At 49.3% G+C, this 21,645-nt stretch overlaps 9 protein-coding genes across 9 annotated transcripts; 7 read left to right on the forward strand and 2 right to left on the reverse strand.

The window, feature by feature from the left end:
- Positions 1 to 329: 329 nt before the first annotated feature.
- On the forward strand, positions 330 to 2,587 carry M437DRAFT_81387 (WSC-domain-containing protein; the record flags this gene model as incomplete). The annotated part of the gene is made up of 3 exons (XM_041027551.1): positions 330 to 492; positions 542 to 2,369; positions 2,428 to 2,587. The coding sequence occupies 3 exons, from the start codon at positions 330 to 332 to the stop codon at positions 2,585 to 2,587; spliced, it is 2,151 nt and encodes a 716-aa protein (XP_040883940.1).
- Positions 2,588 to 4,780: 2,193 nt separating this feature from the next.
- On the reverse strand, positions 4,781 to 5,815 carry M437DRAFT_40083 (uncharacterized protein; the record flags this gene model as incomplete). The annotated part of the gene is made up of 1 exon (XM_041020123.1): positions 4,781 to 5,815. The coding sequence occupies one exon, from the start codon at positions 5,813 to 5,815 to the stop codon at positions 4,781 to 4,783; it is 1,035 nt and encodes a 344-aa protein (XP_040883941.1).
- Positions 5,816 to 6,565: 750 nt separating this feature from the next.
- On the forward strand, positions 6,566 to 7,081 carry M437DRAFT_35364 (uncharacterized protein; the record flags this gene model as incomplete). The annotated part of the gene is made up of 1 exon (XM_041019305.1): positions 6,566 to 7,081. A coding segment is annotated over one exon (516 nt), but the record flags the coding sequence as incomplete, so codon positions are not given.
- Positions 7,082 to 9,658: 2,577 nt separating this feature from the next.
- M437DRAFT_63085 (uncharacterized protein) lies at positions 9,659 to 11,017 on the forward strand (the record flags this gene model as incomplete). Its single annotated transcript, XM_041024194.1, has 1 exon — positions 9,659 to 11,017. The coding sequence occupies one exon, from the start codon at positions 9,659 to 9,661 to the stop codon at positions 11,015 to 11,017; it is 1,359 nt and encodes a 452-aa protein (XP_040883943.1).
- An 879-nt stretch (positions 11,018 to 11,896) lies between these two features.
- Positions 11,897 to 13,408, reverse strand: M437DRAFT_63086 (putative 1,3-beta-glucan biosynthesis protein; the record flags this gene model as incomplete). The annotated part of the gene is made up of 1 exon (XM_041024195.1): positions 11,897 to 13,408. The coding sequence occupies one exon, from the start codon at positions 13,406 to 13,408 to the stop codon at positions 11,897 to 11,899; it is 1,512 nt and encodes a 503-aa protein (XP_040883944.1).
- Positions 13,409 to 15,135: 1,727 nt separating this feature from the next.
- On the forward strand, positions 15,136 to 15,965 carry M437DRAFT_63087 (uncharacterized protein; the record flags this gene model as incomplete). Its single annotated transcript, XM_041024196.1, has 2 exons — positions 15,136 to 15,391; positions 15,421 to 15,965. The coding sequence occupies 2 exons, from the start codon at positions 15,136 to 15,138 to the stop codon at positions 15,963 to 15,965; spliced, it is 801 nt and encodes a 266-aa protein (XP_040883945.1).
- A 683-nt stretch (positions 15,966 to 16,648) lies between these two features.
- M437DRAFT_63088 (uncharacterized protein) lies at positions 16,649 to 17,621 on the forward strand (the record flags this gene model as incomplete). Its single annotated transcript, XM_041024197.1, has 2 exons — positions 16,649 to 17,084; positions 17,176 to 17,621. The coding sequence occupies 2 exons, from the start codon at positions 16,649 to 16,651 to the stop codon at positions 17,619 to 17,621; spliced, it is 882 nt and encodes a 293-aa protein (XP_040883946.1).
- A 1,023-nt stretch (positions 17,622 to 18,644) lies between these two features.
- On the forward strand, positions 18,645 to 19,770 carry M437DRAFT_38629 (STE3-domain-containing protein; the record flags this gene model as incomplete). Its single annotated transcript, XM_041019871.1, has 2 exons — positions 18,645 to 19,227; positions 19,289 to 19,770. The coding sequence occupies 2 exons, from the start codon at positions 18,645 to 18,647 to the stop codon at positions 19,768 to 19,770; spliced, it is 1,065 nt and encodes a 354-aa protein (XP_040883947.1).
- A 1,031-nt stretch (positions 19,771 to 20,801) lies between these two features.
- M437DRAFT_81394 (uncharacterized protein) lies at positions 20,802 to 21,332 on the forward strand (the record flags this gene model as incomplete). Its single annotated transcript, XM_041027552.1, has 2 exons — positions 20,802 to 20,910; positions 21,010 to 21,332. 2 exons carry the CDS (start codon positions 20,802 to 20,804, stop codon positions 21,330 to 21,332), a joined length of 432 nt encoding a protein of 143 aa, XP_040883948.1.
- Positions 21,333 to 21,645: the final 313 nt, after the last annotated feature.

Here is a 21,645-nt window from a genome sequence, read left to right on the forward strand (position 1 = left end):
TGCCCTTCTTGATATCCCTTTGTTGCAAGCCCATTTGCTATTCCTCTCGGAAAGACTGCCTGACAAACAAAGACATGTCAACCCACCCCTTGCTTCTGGCGGCTCACACTAGGCGCCATTTCTTTGTCTAGAGCTGGCTCTTCCTAATTCCTTACCGCCATATCGACGCCGAGTTCCAAGTCCGGCCATTTCGGCATGCCGACTTTGTTCCTCGAAGGTCGAGAATATTGTCAAAGAAATGTTTCGGGACATCTGGCATAAACAGAGCCCCTGCACGAAGATCTGGTTCTACCGACCGTCTTCGCAATCACTCGCTGTCAGACGATATCATGCAGCTCAGAAACGCTGTTGCCACGCTGGCTATTGCCAGTATTGGTGGTGTCGATGCATTCTTCCGTATCAACTGCGCTAAGGTTCAAGTCGGACGTATTGATCCTATTGTCAACCCAGGTGCTTTAGCAGCACATTGCCACACTATCGTGGGTGGTTCAAGTGGGTTTTCTGATGTTGTGTTCTGCACATAGCTAATATTCCCCGACAGATATTGGTGTCAATGCCACTTTCGACAGCTTGTTCAATTCACAATGTACTTCTTGCGAGATTTCGGCAGATCACTCTGCTTACTGGACGCCAAACTTGTACTACCAGCACACGAACGGCTCTTTCGAGGAGGTCCCTCATGGTGGAAGTGTTGTCTACTACCTGGGTCGTGGCCAGGCTGCCAGCAACATCATTTCATTCCCCAAAGGATTTCAGATGCTGTCTGGTAATAAGGCCTTGAGAGCTGCCAATCAATCCGGCATGACTTGGGGAAATGAAACTTACCCCAACAGGCCAAAATCTGATGCTATCAGTTTTGCCTGCCTTGCCGAGGTACTTGGTCCAGAGACGCCTGGTTTGCCTGCTGATCCTCGCACTTGTATCAATGGTCTCCGCGCGCAAGTCCACTTTCAGACTTGCTGGAATGGTAAAGACTTGTACAAACCCGATAACAGCCATGTTGCCCACCTGTCACAGATCGACAATGGAGTTTGTCCTCCAGACTATCCTTACATGTTCCCTCATCTGTTCCTTGAGACAAATTACGCAGTCGCTCAAGTTTCCAATTTGGATGACGGTGGTCGCTTCGTCTTTTCTCAAGGCGATGCCACTGGTTATGGCTTCCACGGTGATTTCCAGAATGCCTGGAATGATACTGCGCTCAAGAGTGCCATTAATAACTGTCTCGTAGATGGCCAAGACGATTCTGGTACACTTGATGACTGCGACGTGCTCCATCCTTTCTGGAACCCAAACTTCTCCAATAATTGCCCTATGCAGCCTCCTCAGATCGGCGAGCGTACCGAGGGCATGATTGACAAGCTTCCTGGTTGTGTTCGCGTCACCACCGGTCCTGGAGCTGCCACAGCTGCTGACATGGAGTGTGCGGCTGGTGTTCCTCAGGCCAGCATTACCAGTACTGTTGACTCTACTCCCCAGCCTACATACACGCCTTCTGCTGGTACCCTTTTCGGTAACAAGTTCAACAAGATTGTGGGTTGTGGTAACGATTCGTATGTCAACAATGGCTTCAGGAGTCTGAATGCAGCATACACAACCTTCCCAGGCCTCACTGTCGAATACTGTCAAACCTATTGCACCAAGCGTGGGTACCGCTACTCCGGAGTGGAGAATGGAAACCAGTGTTACTGCGATCTTGCCATCAACCCCTCCACCATCATCACGGACCAGACAAACTTTTTGGCCGGCTGCAACATTGTGTGTCCTGGCAACCGCACCGAGCTCTGCGGTGGAGCTTTCTACATGTCCATCTACAACAATACCGATCCATCCTTCAAGCCCACAACCAACATGGCCAATTCGGTCATCCAGCTTACCTACCCTGTGGCTCCCTTCAATTCAACATATGTTGGTTGCGCGACTGAAGCCAATGGCGCACGCACTTTGAACGGTACCTCCCTAGTCGACGCCAACATGACCCTTTCCAAATGTGCCAGCCTTGCCGCGAGTAACAACGCCGCCTTCTATGGCCTGGAGAACAACGACGAGTGCTACACTGGTAATGGACTAGCCTCTGGCGGCAAGATCATCGATACTACCACCAACTACACACAATCTTCATGCTATGGACGCTGCGCAGGAAACTTTTCGCAGATCTGTGGTGGCCGTGGAGTGTTGAGTGTATACAGCAATCCTTTGTACAAGCCCGTGCAGGTTGTGCCTAGCGTAGGCAAATACCAGAGCAAAGGATGCTTAAAGGAACCCACCAGTGGAACTCGTGCTCTTACTGGAGCCAGTACCACTGATCCTCTGATGACAGTTGAGAAGTGTGTCAAGTTTTGCTTGGGCAAGCGTTTCAAGTATGCTGGGTAAGTTGCTAACCTCTCTCGTCTTTGTCTTTTTCAGGAATACTAACTCTGCTCACAGTATCGAGTATGGCCAACAGTGTTACTGCGGCTCGGGAATCACTCAAGGCGCTGTTGCGACAAAGTGCGATACTTCTTCTCTCATGACTTGTCCTGGTAACCAGTTCGAGTTCTGTGGTGCTGGTAATCTGCTCAATCTCTACTACACATCTGTCATATAAGTTGGCCAGCGACGAAATTGGGTAACGATTTGCTTTCTTTTGTTTCCTTCGTTCTTCTCTTTGCTCGAAAAGGAAATGATCTAGTGTCAATGGCATGAGTAGGGGAGGTCGAGTTTTCTTTTGTGTTTTGTTCTTGATTCTATTTTTCTTGTCTAGATAATTTGAATGGCTGTTATACAAAGATATCTACCACTGCATAATCGATTCATCTTGTATGCCAATCACACTTTGTTCAATGCATTCTTGTTCCTAAGTTCTTTCGGACGTGTCCGTTCATCTATCTGTATCCTGTAGCAAAAGATGCAAGGACAGCATAGAACAACTCTGTTTCATATCGCGCAGAAAAACTACGGCCAATCACACCTTTACTTGAGCACTCAAGGTGGAGTCAGTCTACACCACAAACCTGAATAGGAAGACTTGTTATCACATCAATCTCTCAAACATGACGCCTACGACCTTGCAAGCTGATCCGAGAGATATTTTCTACTCGGCCAAAAGATCAATACCACACTGTTAACCAAAAGATCTGAACAGGATGATAGGGCAAAAAAATCGCAAAAAAAGAATCATCTGTCCAGAGGATTTAATTATTGCCGATTGCCTGAATCGAACAAGCGATCTTCGCATTACAAGTGCGACGCGTTACCCCTGCGCCAAACCGGCAGTTTAGACCAGAGAGGACAGATGTGTTGACCGAGATTTGATGGGTATATATACCCTTGTGTCTAATTATCGCTGTCGCATCGTCAAGGAATGCAGCATCCAAGCATCTTGGTTGGATGCTGTGGATTGCGCTGATGTTGTGTTGTGATCTCGCGACTCGACTCGTTCTTGTGAAGTGGCGCGAATGTTGTGTTGTCGATGAGTTCTACACCTGAGCCTCTTTCAAGACAATACTGGTCAAAGTGGAAATGATAAATTTGCAGAGTGAAACACATCAACAGAAAACAGCAGAGCAACACTTCATCAAATGAAATAGGAAAAAAAAGCTTCTAGTGCAAGGATGCATGAAACATCCAAAACCTATGCAAACAGCATAAAGTCCCGCCAAGCCTTTTTGCACAGCAAAGCTTCGATGCACAAAATTCGAGGCTTCACACATTCAAAATCCTTCCTCCCAACTGGGAAATTTCTCCCTCGCTTCCACCACCTTTTTCTGCAAAAAGTATGCATGTGATGGGCAAAAGAGATGTTGACGAGAGTGGGATTTGAACCCACGCCCTTTCGGACCAGCGTATTGATTGGTATCAACCTTAAGCTGGCGCCTTAGACCGCTCGGCCATCTCGCCTTTTCCGGAAACTCGGAGATCAGTTAGTCAGAGCCAATGATGAATATGTATCATAAAATCAAGACTGTATCGATGCAACAGGCGACGAGAGCGTCTTATGACGAATAAGATTCAGGGGTAGAAGCGTTTGGTCTTGTCCGGGATGGAATCCCAATTTCTGGTCAGACGAAGTGGCTCGTCGATCTCGCCAGAGAGGGTTCGGAGGAACTGAGTCGAGAAGGGCGAGAGGATTGTGGGATGTATGCACGGGCTTCTGATATGGCCGGTGGTACAACCCTGCTGCTATACCAAATGGTGCTGGCGCCGAGCAACAACAGGTTTACATAGTGATTGCTGGTGGTTTATGCGATATTTAGAATGTTGTCTCGGGGTCAGTTGATCCATTGGGCGTATAAGTGTGGTGTTGGGCGTGATAGGTGGTCTTCGAACGAATGTCGGATCCTGTGTCCGAGAGTTGCACACAAACATACGATTCAAGGCTGGAGAATTCCTGGTTCTGTCGAATTGGTCCAGGACGATACAGCCATATACTTGCTACTGGGAGTGGTGGTTATTGGTTCAAGATGTGACTAGAGAAATAACAGAAATGAAGTGTAAGGTGCAAGATGAGCTCAAGTCGTTGCGGCGCGAGGCTGGTAAAGTCTGGGCGTCGGCGTTCAGTCAGGAAGGCACGATTTACTCGGGCATGTGAAGATGAATCACAAAGTCGTTCATGCCCCTCTATGTACGTTTCAGTCTCGAGATGAGTTCAGTGTCAATCAGAAACGCACGAATGTGGTTCTCATGGCCTTAGCATATAGAACTCTAGATATGTGTCCTATGAAGCATCTGCATGCGAGCACAGGGATGCCCTGATACCTGAATATCGTTCCTCAATCCCACAAACCTCCCTTGTAATTACTCAGTCCACTCTAAGCGCAACACCCAACTCACCGTCCTCAATCGCCTCTTTCAACTCATCCATCTCCTGTCCACGATCCCTCACAACCTGTTGCAAAGTTTGCACAAAAGTCTCGCCATTATTGTCGAACCAATCGCCCTGGCTCCTGATATAAGCCTCCACTTGACTCTTGTAAGGCGCATTCTCCTTGAGAAACATGAGTTGCTCAGGATCGAGCTTCAGCATATCCTCTACAACGTAATAGTGCAGGATATCATCACCCCAGCCTTCGGCACCTGGTTCGTGGGTTGCGGTGGGGATGTATTTGTTGTGATATTTGGAAGCTGCGACTTCAGAGCAGTGGTAAGCACCACTAGGCACAAAAGAAGACGGAGGAGGAAAGTTGAGATGTGTGTTGAAGAGGAGTTGGTAGTTGGAGTTTGGGAAGCGTTTTTGGAATTTGCGGTTCACGGTACCGTTGGATGGGCAAATGTTGTTACTGATGGTATCGCGTAGCATATTGTGGACATCGAGCATTTCGGCCAATTCGATGGAGTTGAAGTTGTGTAGAAGCAATGTTCTCTCGTGGTGCAGGGCAGGCATACTTCTCATCCAACGAAGGATGCTCCCGTCATGAAAGGCGCGAGAAAAGAGCCAGAGACGGTATAACGCCCTTCTGAGACGAAAGCGCTCGTCCTGCGATATGGATCGTCTGTTCTCAAAATCGACTTTCCACTTCTTGAATGGGTATATGGCTTCCCACTTTGCAGCGACACGGCCGACTTTTACAATGGAGCGGATCAAGGCTTCTGATAGTGGGACCGAGCGGCGAAGGTGGGCGGGTTGGGAGGAGTTGTGGGTGACGAGTTGAACAATGTCTGATGTTGGGCCGAACTCGTTCTCGGCAGCTTGAGAGAGGATTCGGAGTTTCTTGGACGATGTGTAGATTTGGCGAAAATGGTGGCAGGTCGAGGATAGGGCGAGGACGGAGGAGATGGTAGGTAAGGTGAGGAAGATGTCCGTGACCAGCTCGGACGGAAGGAGTTCGATATGCATGGTGGCGGTTTACATGTATTGATGTACCAAGAGCGGTCAATTCTTTGCGTAGTTGATGTATTCCGCGAAGACTGCTGAGATTGTCTTGTAATGACAGGTGCTAGAGTCGATGGTTCTGGAGCTTTACCCTAGCAACTGGTCTGAACATTCAAATCAAGAGAAGCCCTGCGTTGGGCTTAACAAGGAAAGTATCATGTTGAATCCACGGATGAACATCTGTCGGCCCAGCAGAACATGGGCACAGGACAGTCATGTCTATCGAAGATGCACGTATCCAAGACGGAAGACGCGACCTTAGAAGGGTCATCAATAGCTCAGCTGCCGACCCCGGACGAATGGCCGTTATAACATGTTAGGGAACAAAACTCCACTGTGGGTGTTTGATAACAAAGCTTCGACGCCGGTTACCACATCACCTCCGCATTCGAGAGTCATCACCCTGATGGCCGAGGAAACCAACAAGAATACATCATTATCTGTCACCTAATCGCTTGCAATCAACAAACAAGGGAGACTCCTACATCACTGTCACATATATTGGTCGCTTGTATTCATCCAATCATGACAACTTTGACAGATACCGGCCACCACAACTGCCGTGACTACTACCATCCTCTCCCCCTTCCAGCAACAACCCACACAACACCACCAGCTCTCTCCATGACCCAAACAACAGCCGAGATCCTCCGTCTGCATTCAACCCAAAAATCCCCCTTGAACCAAAAGCCCAATCAATTTTCATTTCCATTTCTTCGTCTTCCCTACGAGCTACGAAGAAAAATCTACTCCTACCTCTTACCTCACACAGAAACAAAATCCTCAGCAGGAAGCTTAGTTTCGGATTCTACGGGGACGAGCAATGCAGCGTCTTCAGCACACAAGATTCATCTTGCGTCGTTGCCGAGTGCAAAGTATACAGCAAACACCACTCTATGGCACAGAGGTCAGACGTCTCTGCTTGCGGTTTGCAAACAATTGCATTCTGAATGCTCTGCCTTGCTCTACGGCGAAAACGTCTTTGTGCTTTGGGTTTCCTATGACGCTATTCAGTTTCGGTTCAGGTGGGTGTTGGCTAGTGGGTTGGCGCCTTCATGCACATTTGACTTTTTACAGCTGGTCAAGGGAGGGTATTTGGGGTTGGTGAGGAGAGTTATGGTGACTGTGGATGTGGTGGATGAGTATACCGGCATGATAAAGTTCAATGTCGGAGGTAGTGGGTTGGTGTACGGGTTGAAACTGCAAGTGAGGAAGTTAGTCAGGGCGATGAAAGAGGCAGAGGGAGATGAGGGATTGAGAAAACTGACTGTGAGGTTGCAAAATGGGAGCGAGGGAGTACCAGAGGGCGAAAAGAGAGGGACTGGCAAAAATCGAGAAAGAGAGGTCAGGAGTATTGAAGAGGTCCAAGGGGTTCTTGAGCCATTGAGACAGTTCAACGGATTGAGAGAATTGGTCCTATGTGGTGCTATCACGGATGCATACAAGGACGAGCTGAGGAAGAGCATGATGGCAAATTCTTAAGAAAGACAAGATGCAGGAAGACCAGCAAACAGCACATCCAACATGATGCTTCCGACTAAAACAGATCAACAAAGTTTTCCTCATGGACGACATCTTCCCACTCAAATCTGGGCAACAGACTCTCGGCCTTGATCTGATCATTGCCACATGAGCATTGCAGATAACAGAAGTCAGCATCTCCACAGCCGCCAGCACAACAAGTCGAGCAATGGACTTGTCTTCCAGAAGAGAAACTCCGACTGCACTCTGTCAACGCAGGCTCGGAAGTACAGCTGACTCTATCCTGATTTGGAGTCGTAGAAGAGTCGAAGGGTGCCTGGAGAACGCCTCCGGTCCCAGAAGCTGGAGATCGATCTCTGTCGGTCTGGTGAAACATCCAGAGAACCCATCTCTTCCTGCCTCATCCAACGTCTCCTCATCTTCATCCCTCGGACTCTGCTCTCGACAATCCTGCTCTGACATCTCATACCTCTCATCAAATCCATACTGCGCATAATACCACCAAGCTTGCACATTCACCCTTGCCAAAAACGCAAACCCCCAAGCAGGGACAAAGTCATGGTTGAGCACGTGGTTTAGACCTAGAAGTACAAAAGCCCAGATCTTTTGTCTGTGCCATCTGTGTCTAGGGACGGGGCGTGTGGGATGCATGGTCGTGGGTTTGGATGGTGTGGTGTTAGTGGTTGGGGTGGTGGGTAGATGGGTAGATGGTGGAGGATTTGGCATGGTGATATTCTGATTTGTACTTTTTTGAGAGCACATGAGGAAGGGAGTCTGAAAGTTGTCTGTTGGTCAAGGACAAAGAAAGATGTATGAGAGTCAAGGAGATGGTGAGACTGCATTGTGATGGTGTATCATTGCAGAGCAGATCAGTATGTCTGGATGTGTGTCCAAGACACGGCCTTGTCTCTTGCTGTAGAGCAGGCCTACTTTGATATTTTCAAACACTGAGAAAGCCTCGAAGGTTGCAGGGAGCAATGAATATACGTGCTATAGCAGCAGAAAGAACAATGATCTCCATGTTCTCGTGCATGCATACTTTAAGAGGCGAGCCTTCCCTCAATACACTGTAGGAGCGCATAGCCTCCTGCAAGAACAGAATACGAACAATCTGTATACATGATGAGGGAGGTTGATCGATAGTAGCTGTGCTGAACAAGATTGATGAACACATGGCTTTTGGGTCCCAGCGTCATCATATGCATGACAGTTCATCGGGGCAACGGTTTTCATGCATTCAGCACACTTCCAGAACTGTCAAGTATAGCACAGCAAGGCTTCTAGACTGAAGGCCCCAGATCTAGAAATAGATGATTGTCAAGAAAATACAACAGCTGTCAAAATAGGTAAGCAAGTTGCCCTATTGCGCAGTATATGGGACAGGAGGCAGGGACTGTTTATACAACGGTATAGGGAGACCATGACGTTTTCAGAAGATAGAGGCTGGGGGTCGTTGCACAGAGGGATCAAGTATTGATAAAGAGATTGAGATTGGCAAAAACAGGGTAAGGTTGTCCGGGCGAGCCGTTGGTAACGGGGTGGAGGGCCGGATCTCAACGTCTTTCGTGCCAAAGCAACCGAGACCTTTGTGGCTGTGAGCAAGACATGTCGACCTTCTGGAACGACAAAATCAAAGACATTTGGTAGAGAAAAATTTTCAAGCCATTGCGCAAGACTGAAAACAGGGAAAGGAAGAGGGCAGCGTCAGGTCAAGAAGACTGACTCGAATATGCTCTTTGTATGGCAGTGTGGTCAGGCAGAAGGGCCCGGACAGATAGCCGGTGGAAACGTGCACTCAGTTCCCAGCCACCTTTTCCCAATTGCCCAGCCACAGGCGTTTGGACTGTCGTCAGCAACGAAACGCACAGTTGCAGGTTTAATATGCTGCGATTGAGTGCTGCAGAGAAAACGAGCCCCTGTCTATCCTTTATACTCTGTACACACCAAAACAGCAATCAAGACGCAATATCACTCTGACACTCGCTGTCGTTCATTCACATCTCGCACATTGAACTCCGAAGTCAATCTCCACTTTCAAGCCGCCTTCGAAGCTTAACCCTGCATTGTATCTCCTCGACGACCCGGTGCGACGAGGACTCGTTACAGCAGAAGAGCAGCACAAAGCGTTTGGAAAACAGCAGATCATCAGATCCAAGAGTTGCTTGGCCTGCGTGACGGTTTTCTATCCCAACCTCGTGCGAACATTCTTTGTCAATCGCTAGAGACGTTGCTTGTTTCACCCAAGTACCCTGTCGTGGACCAAGTGGGGAAAGGCGCCGAAGGTTCTCATTCGCAGCTGAAGCATCCAGCCATCACTCGACCATCATGGCCACTTCCTCTTCTACCTCAACATCTCCCTCGCTCTCGCCCTCGCCCTTTCCAGAGACGCCCGTCGCCCTCGCAAGACCCAACACTGCCGCCGTTCGCTCTACCATCTACGACAACTACAACCAGGCATTCTCAGAGGATACTTCTTACAGCAACACTTATACCCCCGCTCCCGCCAATTCCATATCCTCCTACTCATCGCGCACCGTCTCGGCCGCCTTTGGCAAACAAGTCCTGTCTGCCATTTCGGAAAACGTAAAGTCTCCTGGAGTCGTCGCGACTGTCGGCTCTCTATCCCGCAAAGCATCGCTCCACGCACGTGCAAGGTCTCTGGTCAGCTTCGTACCTGCTCTCAACCCCGTCGATACCGAGGAACATCGCGGTTCATCCAGGTCGCCGCCTCGCAAGGGCCCATCCTTTACCGACATCTTTACACCCCGTCGCTCCTCGCTTGCTCCTTCAGAGCCTGAAGAAGAGTCCGAGTACATCATGTCTTACAAGTCATCCTTCACCGGCGGTTCTGGCCGTATCCCTGAACCTCAAGCTCCTGCACCGAAACCCTCGGGTCTGCGCAGCTTCACCTGGTTCGGCTCTACAAAGGCTGCTCCTGCATCTCCGCCTCCGACAGAGACTACCGTAGGCATGGATATCCTCAACCCGGCAACCTCATTACTCTTCCCCGTTGGCCTGCCCACCGACAAGACCCCCGCCACCTTTGACGAGCTCCTCCACAATGCCGAATTTCTCATCAACCGTCTGCAAACTGCCTACAAAGAACAAGCAACCGCTCTACAAGCCGCCCGCGCAGAGCGTGAAGCGCAATCCGAAGAGACCGAAGAAGCCTCCACACGCGCCCAACACCTAAAACTCCAACTCGAGAACTTGGCCGCACAAGCTGCCGAACAAGCAGCCACAAACCGCGCTCTCGCCGAAGAACTAGCAGCAGAAAAGCAACGCCGCCATGAAGACCGCGAACACTACGAACGCATCGCACGTCAAAACGACTTGACACCGCGCCGCAACCGCCACAGCGACGGCAGCTCCCTCCACAGCGACAGCGGCTTTGAAAGTGAAGCCGATACCGCAGATTCATGTTCGCGTCCTCTGACGCCCACATCGCCGAATCCCAATAATTACACTTTGATGAATAATGAGCGCTGGAGTTCTGCCATGCAGCCCATCAAGGAGGCTGTTCGCCCCGTCTCGCGAGACTCAACCACGGCTAGGATCCCTGGTCGTACTTGTGAGATTGACGCTGGAGTGTGGATGTTTATGCGTGAGGAGAAGATGCGTTTGGAACGTCGGGTTCAGGAACTCGAAGGTGTGCTTGATGGGTGTTTGGATTTGATTGCATAGACGGATTGCAAGAGGTGTAGACGATACTGGATATCGCTTCTTCTGAGCCCTTTACTTATTTTCACATTCACTCCCTTTTTGGGTGGTGGTTTCAGACCAACAACACCCCCTTTTTCATCTCCCATTTTTGTATATAGAATTTACCAAAGCCTCTTTACGCAAAAGAGCAATGGCCCAATATTAAAGATTCCCATCACTTTCCGCCATTTGAAACACCATAGACTTGTTCTTCTTTCTGTTCTGTTCTTCTCTTAAGCACAAATTGAGAAATGCATATTCCACCTAGTTCTGAACCGTGCAAACACTCGTTCAAAATGTGTCAAGAGAGACTATGTGAGGAGAGAACAAACAAAAAAGATCAACGTGAAAATCAAAGGCAGAGATATGTGTATATGAAATTTTTGGCCTTTGGTATTGTTGTCTTAGTCTCTCGACCATTGGGACTTGCTTATATCTCTGCTTCCAGACCAACAACAAAGTGACCCATGCTTCGTTTTGTCAAGTGCTAGGGCTATGGAGAACAGACTTGTGCAGAGAGACAAAAAAGAAAAAGGGCATATGGAGAAAATAATTATATCAGGAGAAAAACGCCGTGAACCTCTCTTGTCTCTTTGCCCAGGAAAAAACGAAAAATGAACAAGATAATAAAAAGAAAAAAACGAGACCTCGCTCTGTCGGGATGTGATAAAAATCCTAATGATCTCCGATCCCTGTCGCAAACCAAGAAGAGATGGGATAACAGAAAATAGAGTTGTCTAAAAGGTACAAGTGGAATTTCAGGCCCAAAGTCGAGCGGCCGTTGTGTGTTTTCTTCTGCTTCGAAGAGTTAAGGGCTGCGTTGTGTAGTTGCCCTCTTCTTCATGTTGACATTGCGACAGTCTAGATCTCAACTGTCTTCATTTCTTCAGTGTCGTTCGAGGCACCACCCTTTGTCGCTTCTTCCGTTGATGTGATGGCCGAGTCGGCCTTTTCCTTCTCATCCTTGCGGTCTTGGTCGGCAAAAGTTTCGACGGTGGGGGGAAGCGGCGAATCCATGCTCATCAAGTTGTCGTTGCTCTTGGATGTGTCGAGTACGGCATCGAGATTGTCGGTTTTGAGAGTGGGACCAGTTTCTTCGGCGACACGGGCAAGAGGGCTGCTCACGTGGCCGCGCGGGCTCTGGTTTGCAGGGGCCTTGCCGTTGCTAGAGAAGCGCTGAGGGCTGCGGCCACGGTCGCTACCAGTGGGAGAGGCGTAAGGAGAGAAACCATTGAGACTGCTGAACTCGTTCTTGACGTTGCTGTTGATACGGAGGGGTTGTTGTGGGCGGCCACCCTTGGGCATGCGACGACCGTACTTCTGATCGGTGCGCCAGCGCAGGATGTCCATGTACGAAGGATCGACGTTTTGGTTCTTGAATTCGCGAAGGGTGAGTTCTCCGGTTTCCTCGTCAACGACGGCCTTGGGAGTGCTCAAATCATCGGCAACGCTGGCCAAGAAAGCGGACCACGAACGAGCGACAACATATTTGCAGTCGTAGTCGCGACCAGCCAGAATAACCTGACCCCACTTTCCAGCGGGACCAGGGGCCAAGTCAATGCAGATGTTATTACCGCCCCAATCTCTTGCAACGGGAATCCATCCAGGGTGGACGTATGCTTTTTGCACGGCATTTGGTGGGTGAGAGTCCTGTTTTGACATGAGCTCAGAACGCCAGCCAGCGCCCGAAGCGGGTTGAGGAGCGGAGGGTTGGGTAGATGAACCAGCGAAAGCCTTGTTGGGGATCTGAGGAGTAGCGAAAGGAGCAGATGAAGCACGGAGGTAGTCGTCACCAACACGAGCCCACTGTTTCCACTCTTGAACAATCTCCTCACAATCGAGCAACATGCAGCCAAAGAGGATACCGGTGGGTCTACCGCCACGTTCTTGACCGTCGTGAATCATCAAGGACTCGCGCATCTCCATAGGCAGTGTGCAGTCAAGCTCGTGTTCGAGTTCGTTAACATCGTTCTGAGTGCAACCTTCACACAAGTTCTCGAACAGTTCTTCGTGGTTGTGCTCAGCCCATTGGTCGATACGTCTCCACGAGTGACCGACGGGCGGTGGAGGGGGGAGACCTTCGGAGAAACTCTGCATTTGAATCTCGCCTTGACCAACACCCTCGAGGTTCCCTGAGCTGGATTGACGCTGCATTGTGGAGCGGAGGCCAGGCGAGTAGGGACCGTTAGGCGACATGCGGCCATTGGCAGGCATAAAGTCATTGTCTTGAGCGTAGGGGTTGTTGAGGTCGGTGCGAGATTCAGCGGCGGTAGCGACCGAAGTCAGGGGAGCGTGTCGACTCTGGGCGAGAGGAGTGTGAGCGCCTGTACGGTAGGGCATGTCGGGAGAGGCATGTCGGTCATTGGACGTCATGGTGTGCCAAAAGGAGCGCCATGCTCCGGTGATGCTGCGAACAACGAGTTAGCCAGGGCAGCCAGGGAGAGGTCGATGCATGTCGTTCGCAAGGCTTCGGCAGCGAGCAAGAGACACGGGCAGACAGCGCTTACCCAGACGCCATAATGGGCGGAGACAGAAGAGGTCAGTAGTCTTGTGGTCGTGGTTGCGCGCTGCGGAAGGCGGGTGATTGCAAATCTTGAACGAGGCCGCGTGTGTTTCTGGGGAAGGCAGTCGGGCAGGAGGAGACTGGACAGCCGGCAGTGCGATGTGTGGAGGGTGGATGTTGAGAGAGTAGTCGAATGTTGAAGTGCAAGTGCAAGTGCAAGACGTGGATGTGGATGGATTGAAAGCGGGAGGGCGAGATTGCGGTCAACAAGAAGCTCTTGCAAAAGGGGAACCGCGTGTCAACACAGACGACAAAACCGTCACAGAAGGAGCCGACTTTCTGGAAGCAAAGTCTCCCTGAATAAACGGCTATAACTGTTTTCCCGAGTACCCTTGGATCCTTGATAGTCTTTTATCAATATCCTCCTGTTTCTTCTGTTCAAAATGCTCTGGTCCTTGTTGTTGACATTGGAATTGTGGCTGGCTCTTTCTCAAATCACTGACTCCTGCCAAATTGAACAGCGACAGGGTCTCTTTCTGTTTGCGGCTTGCTGCTACGGACAAAACAACATGCCGTCGCCCACTGCGACCCTTTGACAGGCTGCCTGCAGCTCATGCTTACTCCGTGCCACCTTATCTGCCTACATGATGCGCTATATAACCATCTATTGGCCTCTGCCAGCGACACCATTCAAGATTTTCACCGTCCAGCACCTCCGACTCAAACCCCTCCAAGACAAAGCGGAGACCCGTTGCCATCTCGCCGCAAAACTCTAACGTTCACCACTGCAGGACCCAAGCGCCTTTCTTGTTCCACTCTGCTTCCGGTGGCGATAAGCTGCTAAGAAAAGCAACAGTCCCATCACTCACCCGTCACCCTGTACCTTTTATCAAACTGCTCCAATTGATTGCAACGGAGAAGGCCTTGATAAACACATTGCAGCAGTCACAGCCCCCATGCGACATCTTGTGCAGGAAGCGTCCTGTCGACTCTCGGCCTGATTATCAAGCTGAAACAACTTCTTGCCAGCCATGACGCTCATTGTGCATGCATGGGCGCATGCCAAAATTCCCGATTCGTTGCTACTGCTTGCGTCGTCCGTGTCATGTGCTCCGTCGTCGCAATGCCGGCCCTGATTTCAGGAACCCGATGACCGCTTGTCAAGGCCGTCCATCAACGACGACATCAACACGCTGCTCAGCATGATCATCTTGTCTATCACGGTCGAATTCACGTCATCAGTACATCTGGCCTTGTCGCACAACCTGGACGCATGCGTTTGACCACGTCTCAACCTCTCATCTGCCAGGCTGCCTGACGATTCCGAACACGTTCGTCATGCTACATGTCTTCGGATTTGATTGTTTGCATCCTGTCTCTGGCACTACAATGCTTTCAATCGAGACTGTCGCTGGTCTGCGAGAATTGTGCACTTATTGTTCTCACACTATTCGTCTCCGTGACCAGAGTTACAGACAAGACAGCTAGAACAATGTAATGCTATCGCACTCTGCAATTGATGGCAGATAGAGGTAGGTGAAGCATATCGACGTGACAACTCTCCAGCCAGTCTTGTAGTTCTTGTTTGTTCTTTGTCATGGATAATCTTCCTTTTTCGAATAATACTGGCAATGGCGCTGGCGCCAGGCACAGACATCGTCCTAGCTGTAAAGTGAATGGGGAACCAATTGTATCTTGTCTATGTCCTCGATGCATCGCCAAAAACCTTGCTCATGATACCAAGGCCTTTATCAATACCAAGGCTAAGCTTTTCTTCCGATTCTCGCTCCTTTCTATCATCTATTGGCATGTTCTAGGATACATTGTGGCTGTTTCAACACTCCTGCGCAAAGGTGAGCAGGTGTCTGACAGATATTTAGAGACAGCGAGCTGATCTTTCGCCGCAAGAAGTACCTTCCTGGTGCACGAAACCAGTGGCAACCAATTCTTCACAATGACATCAAGCCAGAGAATATTCTGCTGCGCTGGCCATCGAGGTCTCCTTCCTCTTCATCTGAAAACACATATTCAGATATCGTCTTTGCAGACTTTGGCGCTGCAGGAGTGGAATCGCAGACCAGAGGCCTCCGAGGCACATATGTCTACGTCGCCCGAGAAGTTCGAGAAGCCTTTGAGAATTCTACCTTGCTGCTTCACCGTCTCTGTCTAGCAGCTGTAGACAGTGTCACCGACAGTGTTGTCTTGACAACCAAATCTAATATATGGGACTTGGGTGCTGTCATGAAATTTCTGTTTTTTGACTTCGACAGAGGGAGAGAGGTGGGAAAGAGTGCGAAGATAAGGAGAGGGAGTCAAAGTGGGCGGATGCGGGTGACATCTATGGAAAGAAGATGGTCTGGTGGGTCAGGAGGTGTTTGGCTCACAGGGCTCTGGGCAGACCTAGTGCGAGGACACTTCTGGGTGTGACCGTTGCAGAGGGCAAACAAAAGGATCACGCAGGTGTTTGGCTTGAGAAGCAGAGGTTACCTGAGTGGATTTGGAAATGAGCTTCTCAAGTCAGGCAGCCTGTGTATGGTCATGACAAATTGAGACCTATCATATAGATGGCCAGCACTTGTCGCTCCTCCAGAGAAACCCAACACGAAAATTCTCGACTCCATATCATGTTCCTGGTCAATCTTGCATAACAGTATACCTCACTATTGGATTGCCTTCTGCTGTGTGTACTGCATCGGACACATGTGAATTCGATGATATTTTGGGAACTGTTTGCTGCAATTGTCATGTGTACCGACTTCCAGCTTCTTTTTCTGCCAGTCCTCCCCATTCCCATGATCATGAACAAAAAAGCAGGCATACTGTGGTCTGTGTTGATCGTCGCACTTGCCAGACTAGAACGTTGACTTGACCTGATCAAGAATACATTTAATCCTAGAGTCACATTGAATCTGTACACTCAAGCTCAAGAGATCAGCAGCTATCGCATCTGCCGACACATTACACTCAAGGAAAGAGCCGTGATTCGACATACAAACTTGCAGATATAACTATTTGGCCTCTCGCACATCCTGGAGTTCTCAGTTTCTGTACTTGGACCCTTCGAAACACGTAAAAGCTCTTGAAGACGTATAAACCAACAACCCAAGATAATGAAACTACTCATCCTCAGCTTCCTAGCCCTCCTCCTCAACCCGACCACCTCCTCCCCCTTAGCTCCTCGTCAAGCAACAAACGGTCCCCACCCACCTACAATCCTCTGGTCCTGCACCGGAAACACCGACTCCACCCTCGACATCCCCTCCGTCTGTTCCAACATGTGCTACGGCGCTTACTGCCGTGGCTATGGCAGCAGTCTCATGTTTGACCCTTTGGCAACCTCACTTCCTCCTGATGTCATTGCCGTCAGAAAGGCAAATGCGGGTTGTTACTGGGGCGTTAGTGGACAACCTGATACTGAACAGGATCGATGTCAGAATGAAGGGATGGAATGTAATGTGTATCCGTACAGTTCTGCTGTTGAGTACGCGGTCGATGCCAAGCATGGAGGGCCGGTTAGTAGGTGTGTGGATAGGGGGGAAGATGCTCGTAAGTGGTTTTTTGGTTCCTTTCCTCTGCCAATTTTGCCATTCTTCGTGTTGATGGAGATGTAAGGACTAACAAACCTGGCATTTAACAGGACAAACCGCCATGCTCAACCTCTTCTACACCTCCACCGGTCCATGGTCGAACTCCCAAGGTCTAAACTCCTCTGACTATCCGGTGGTTTACCAACAAATCTTTGCCAATGCAGGAGAGTTGGCTTACTGTTCTGGCCTTCCCTCAGACTGTGTCACCGATGGCTCAGAATTCGACCGTAATGGTGTTATTTTCACATATGATCCTCTACCCGGACAAACCAGACAAAGAAGATATAGATTGAGTGGGGGAGGTAATGTCACGGTGATGCAGGAGATGGAGATAGGCAGAGAGGTTTTGTTGCCGAGGGTTAGGAACGGCAAAAAGTTTTTGGAGGTTAGTGAGAGGCGAGTTAGGGACAGGAAGGGGTTATTGGAAGAGTTGCAACAATTGCTGTACTTTGATGTTGAATTGATTCAGGAGGAAATTTTTGATGGTCGTGTCTAGTTTAAGTAAGGACTTGGTTGATAGGAAAGATTTTACTTGTCAGTCGCGGTCGGAGAGCAGAGATGGTTGTGAAGGGAACGTTTGTTGAGAACATCCTTGACCTATATTCGTTGAGAATGATTGGCGCGCACGAATATGCGCTCACCGCACAAACGAATTCAGCTTCATGTTTTCACTCTTCTTACCAACCATGCTCATTTCATGCATTATCAAGCGACTGAAAATCATCAAACCAGCAGTCATGAGCATATTTTTATATGCAATGTCACAACCTGAAGAGCTCACGAACGCTGACAGCTCCTGGTTGCACCTCTTCTCCTTTTGCCAGACCTGCGCGTCATCTCCCATTCCGAGATCCAGACTGAACCAACTTATAATGCTCGGTATGGTATTGTATCTCGCGACAGACACCTGGAAAGAAAGCAGCTTGTAGGAGTGGAGATCAGTTGGTGAGAGACCCCCAATGGTTTCAACACTCGAGGCGCCTCTTCACCAAGAAAGAGTATTCGAGATTCAGCTCGGATGACCATGTTCTTCTCCCTAATGCAGTGTTTGCGCTTCTGTGTTCGATGCACACAAGTACACATGCGACTCAATCGTCTTTCGACCTACCGAAAGAGCGAGGTGTCTTTGACCATGTTTCTCCTATTGAGCACCCAATCCGGTAAGTACATAAAAATCCCCTTCTCAGACACCCTCCCCCAGCACGACGCGAACGAGAAACATCATATACACCTAAAAAGTAGTTCTTCAATAAGGTCCTGCTATTTGTAGCTTTTGACAACACTGCGACAACAGCAAGTCGATCTATTCGTCTTGTCTCAGCTTATTGAGGTCTATTGGGATTATTGAGGAGGAAAAACATACGGTCAAGTATTCGTCGACTATGTTTTCTGCTCTCATCCATTCTTTCATACTCTTCAAAGAAACCCAGTCAACTTCCTCTTTCTTGCAAGTCTCTCCTCATCACGCAAAACTTCCTTTCAACACCTGCTCGGCGTTCTCTCAGGAGTGCCGACAGCAATGGCTACTCAAGACGAGAATTACGTGATTGTCGAAGACCACATCATACCTCAAGGAATACTTCTCGCTGTCCTGGCCCCGCTATTCTTGATCCTCAACTTTCCACCGTTGATATGGCATCTCCGCAATCGCAATACAGCCGCTGTCTTTATGGTCTTCTGGATCATGCTGATGAACTTCATCAGCATCATCAATGTCATCATATGGCCGTACATCGACATGCGCCACATGTATGATGGGCAAGGTCTCTGCGATGTCGAGGTCAAGCTGTTGGGAGGTCGTATCACAGGACTCAATGCTGCAGTTTTGTGTCTTCTGCGAGCTCTTGCTGCCGTGCTGAATACAGACAAAACTTTGCTCGGGCCTTCTAAAGCGCAGAAGAGGAGAAATACAGCTATTGAACTTGCCTGGTGTGTTGGTCTGCCGCTTCTGACTATGGTCCTCCAGTACATCGTACAATTGAACCGCTTTGGACTGATTGGAGTGTCTGGTTGTCAATTGATGGCCTACAGCAGTCGAATAAGTTTCGTGCTCATCTGGCTCGCTCCAATCATCACCAACGCAGTAGCCGTATACTACGCAAGTAAGTCCATCCATCCATCCCCCTCTCCTCTGATCATCACTGACCTAACCTCCCTCAACAGCCCTCGTCATCATACGCCTCCACAAATACCGCTCCTCCTTCAACAACATCCTCTCCAGCAACAAAACAACGCGCAGCCGCTTCTTTCGCCTCTTCGCCATTTCTTCTATTCTCATCCTCGGCATCACACCCGTTCAAATCTATATCATCGTCACGCAATACCCACACCAAAATCTCCCCTTCAATTTTTCGAGACTGCACAACCCGGCCACTTGGAATTCGTCGATTGTCATGCCGTCGACAGTTCTTTATGACAGATGGGCTAATCTCGCTTGTGGCTTCTTGGTGTTTTTGTTCTTTGGCTTGGGGAGGGATGCTAAGAATATGTACAGAGAGTGGTTGGTGAAAATGGGGTTGGGAAGGTTGTTTCCAGTCTTGGTGGCGCCTGAGGGGAGGGGGTCTTCGCCGAGAGGAGCGGTATCGACGAATGGTAGTAAGATGCCTTTGAGGAGGGATGGCTCGTGGAATAAGACGGAGAGGTAAGGGATCCTCACTAGTATTGTGTGGATTGGGTGCTGACTGGACAAAACACAGTACTCAAGCCTCATGCTCGAGAGCTTCGATCTCCCATACCGTCGACACAGATCTTCCTTCTTCACCTGAACGTCCTCTGACAGCCTTTCTCCGCCGCTTCGACCCCAGACGCAGACTAGAGCAGCCAAGTGCGCACTACAGTCTACCAGTTTTCTCGCACCGGCGCCAGATCAGCGAAGAAGACGATCGGGGAGTCCTGGTCAGCAAGGCAGTCAAGAGGGAGAGTACTGTTGTTTGAGATGGAGAGGCGAAAAATGCCAAAAACGAAGGACAGATTGGATAGTAGGAGATCGAGGGAAGGAGGTGGTGAGGGAGATGAAGTATATATAATACACCAATAATTGAACTGGTTCTCCGGCATTGGACATCGTGCTACAATAGGTGTAGGACCTCTTAGTAGTTGGGACTTGGAAGGTCAACCATCTGTTTATAAACATGCATGTGTGTTTCTCTTCTATGTTAGTGCATACTGTTCTTCACCTATCCTCTTCCTTGATTTGAGTTTCTTCTCCTTGTCCAACGATACTCGTGCCGTAACACGACGAGTGCTTATCAAGATCCGCCGTGATACTCAACCGAACATTTCTTTATCCTTCCCATCTTCTTCAGCGTTGTACATCTTAACTAAGACGGACATCTCACTGGATGCGCACCAACACAAACAGATCACACTCCGACTCATACTCTGTCACTTCTCTCATTATTAACTACAATCGACCGACTGAGTTTCACCTCTTCGGTCAGACTGCCAACTCATTTTCAAGACAAACCTTCACTCCCACTCAACATTTCCGACTCTCTTGCGTCGCGCTACTTAAACCCCTTCGACATCGACATCGACCACTCGACACACAAAAGATTTCGCCACGATACAAGAAGTCGAACGATCTCTCGACCACACGACATCCAAATAATCTCTCCACCAAACAACAGCCTTCACTTACAAAACCAACAAAACACTCCCTTCTCGCAAGCCCAAAATGGTCAAGTGGGAGAACGACAAGAATGCCTACATTCTAGGAGCAGCACTGGCAGCACTGAATGCTTCCATCACTAACGAAATTGCCGAAGCTGTTATTGCCGGTTGGCGTAAGTTTTTATTTTCCAACCCTTTTTTCCTTCTTTCTTCAACCCATGTTTTCTTTACTCACGTCCAAAAGACAACTCACTAACAATAATTCCTGTTAGCAACTTCCACCCTAGGCGAAGCACCCACCCTCCGCGCCGTCAAGGACCAAATCAAGAAACTGTCTTCTGCTTCTGCTTCCCCTGCTCCTACCGCCACCGTCCCTGCGCAAAAGACTGGTGTCAAGAAGCCCAGAGCTACAAAGAGCAACGGAAAAGCCAACAAGGGCAAGAAGAGAGTTCGTGATGACGATGACGAGGAAGAGGGAGAAGATGAGGAGCAGGCTGAGGACGATGGAGATGAGGAAGGTCTGGCTAAAAAGCAGAAGGTTGCTGTTAAGCAGGAGGAAGTGGATGGAGATGAGGATGAAGATGCAGAGGTTTGAGGGGTTTGATGTGGAGGCAGGGGACAGTTTTGTCTCTTGTGTCACACCGAACAGAGCAACAAACATGAGCTTTGTGGCGGAGACGGAGGGAGAAAGCAAGATCGGGACCTACAGTTCTCACATGAGGTTGCGGCGGAGGGAACAGCACAACGAGGATGATGTACACAAGGCAGAATGAAAGAGAGCAGCAACGAAGGAAGGGAAACCAAAATGCCACACCACGAACTCCAAAGAAAACAATGCTCTAAACCACAAACACCTCCCTGACCTTTCCTCAATCATAAAATGCGTGTCTCTCCTTCATGACCTTATC

This window comes from Aureobasidium melanogenum (genome assembly GCF_000721775.1).
Source record: "Aureobasidium melanogenum CBS 110374 unplaced genomic scaffold scaffold_2, whole genome shotgun sequence".
Classification (NCBI taxonomy): Eukaryota; Fungi; Ascomycota; class Dothideomycetes; order Dothideales; family Saccotheciaceae; genus Aureobasidium; species Aureobasidium melanogenum.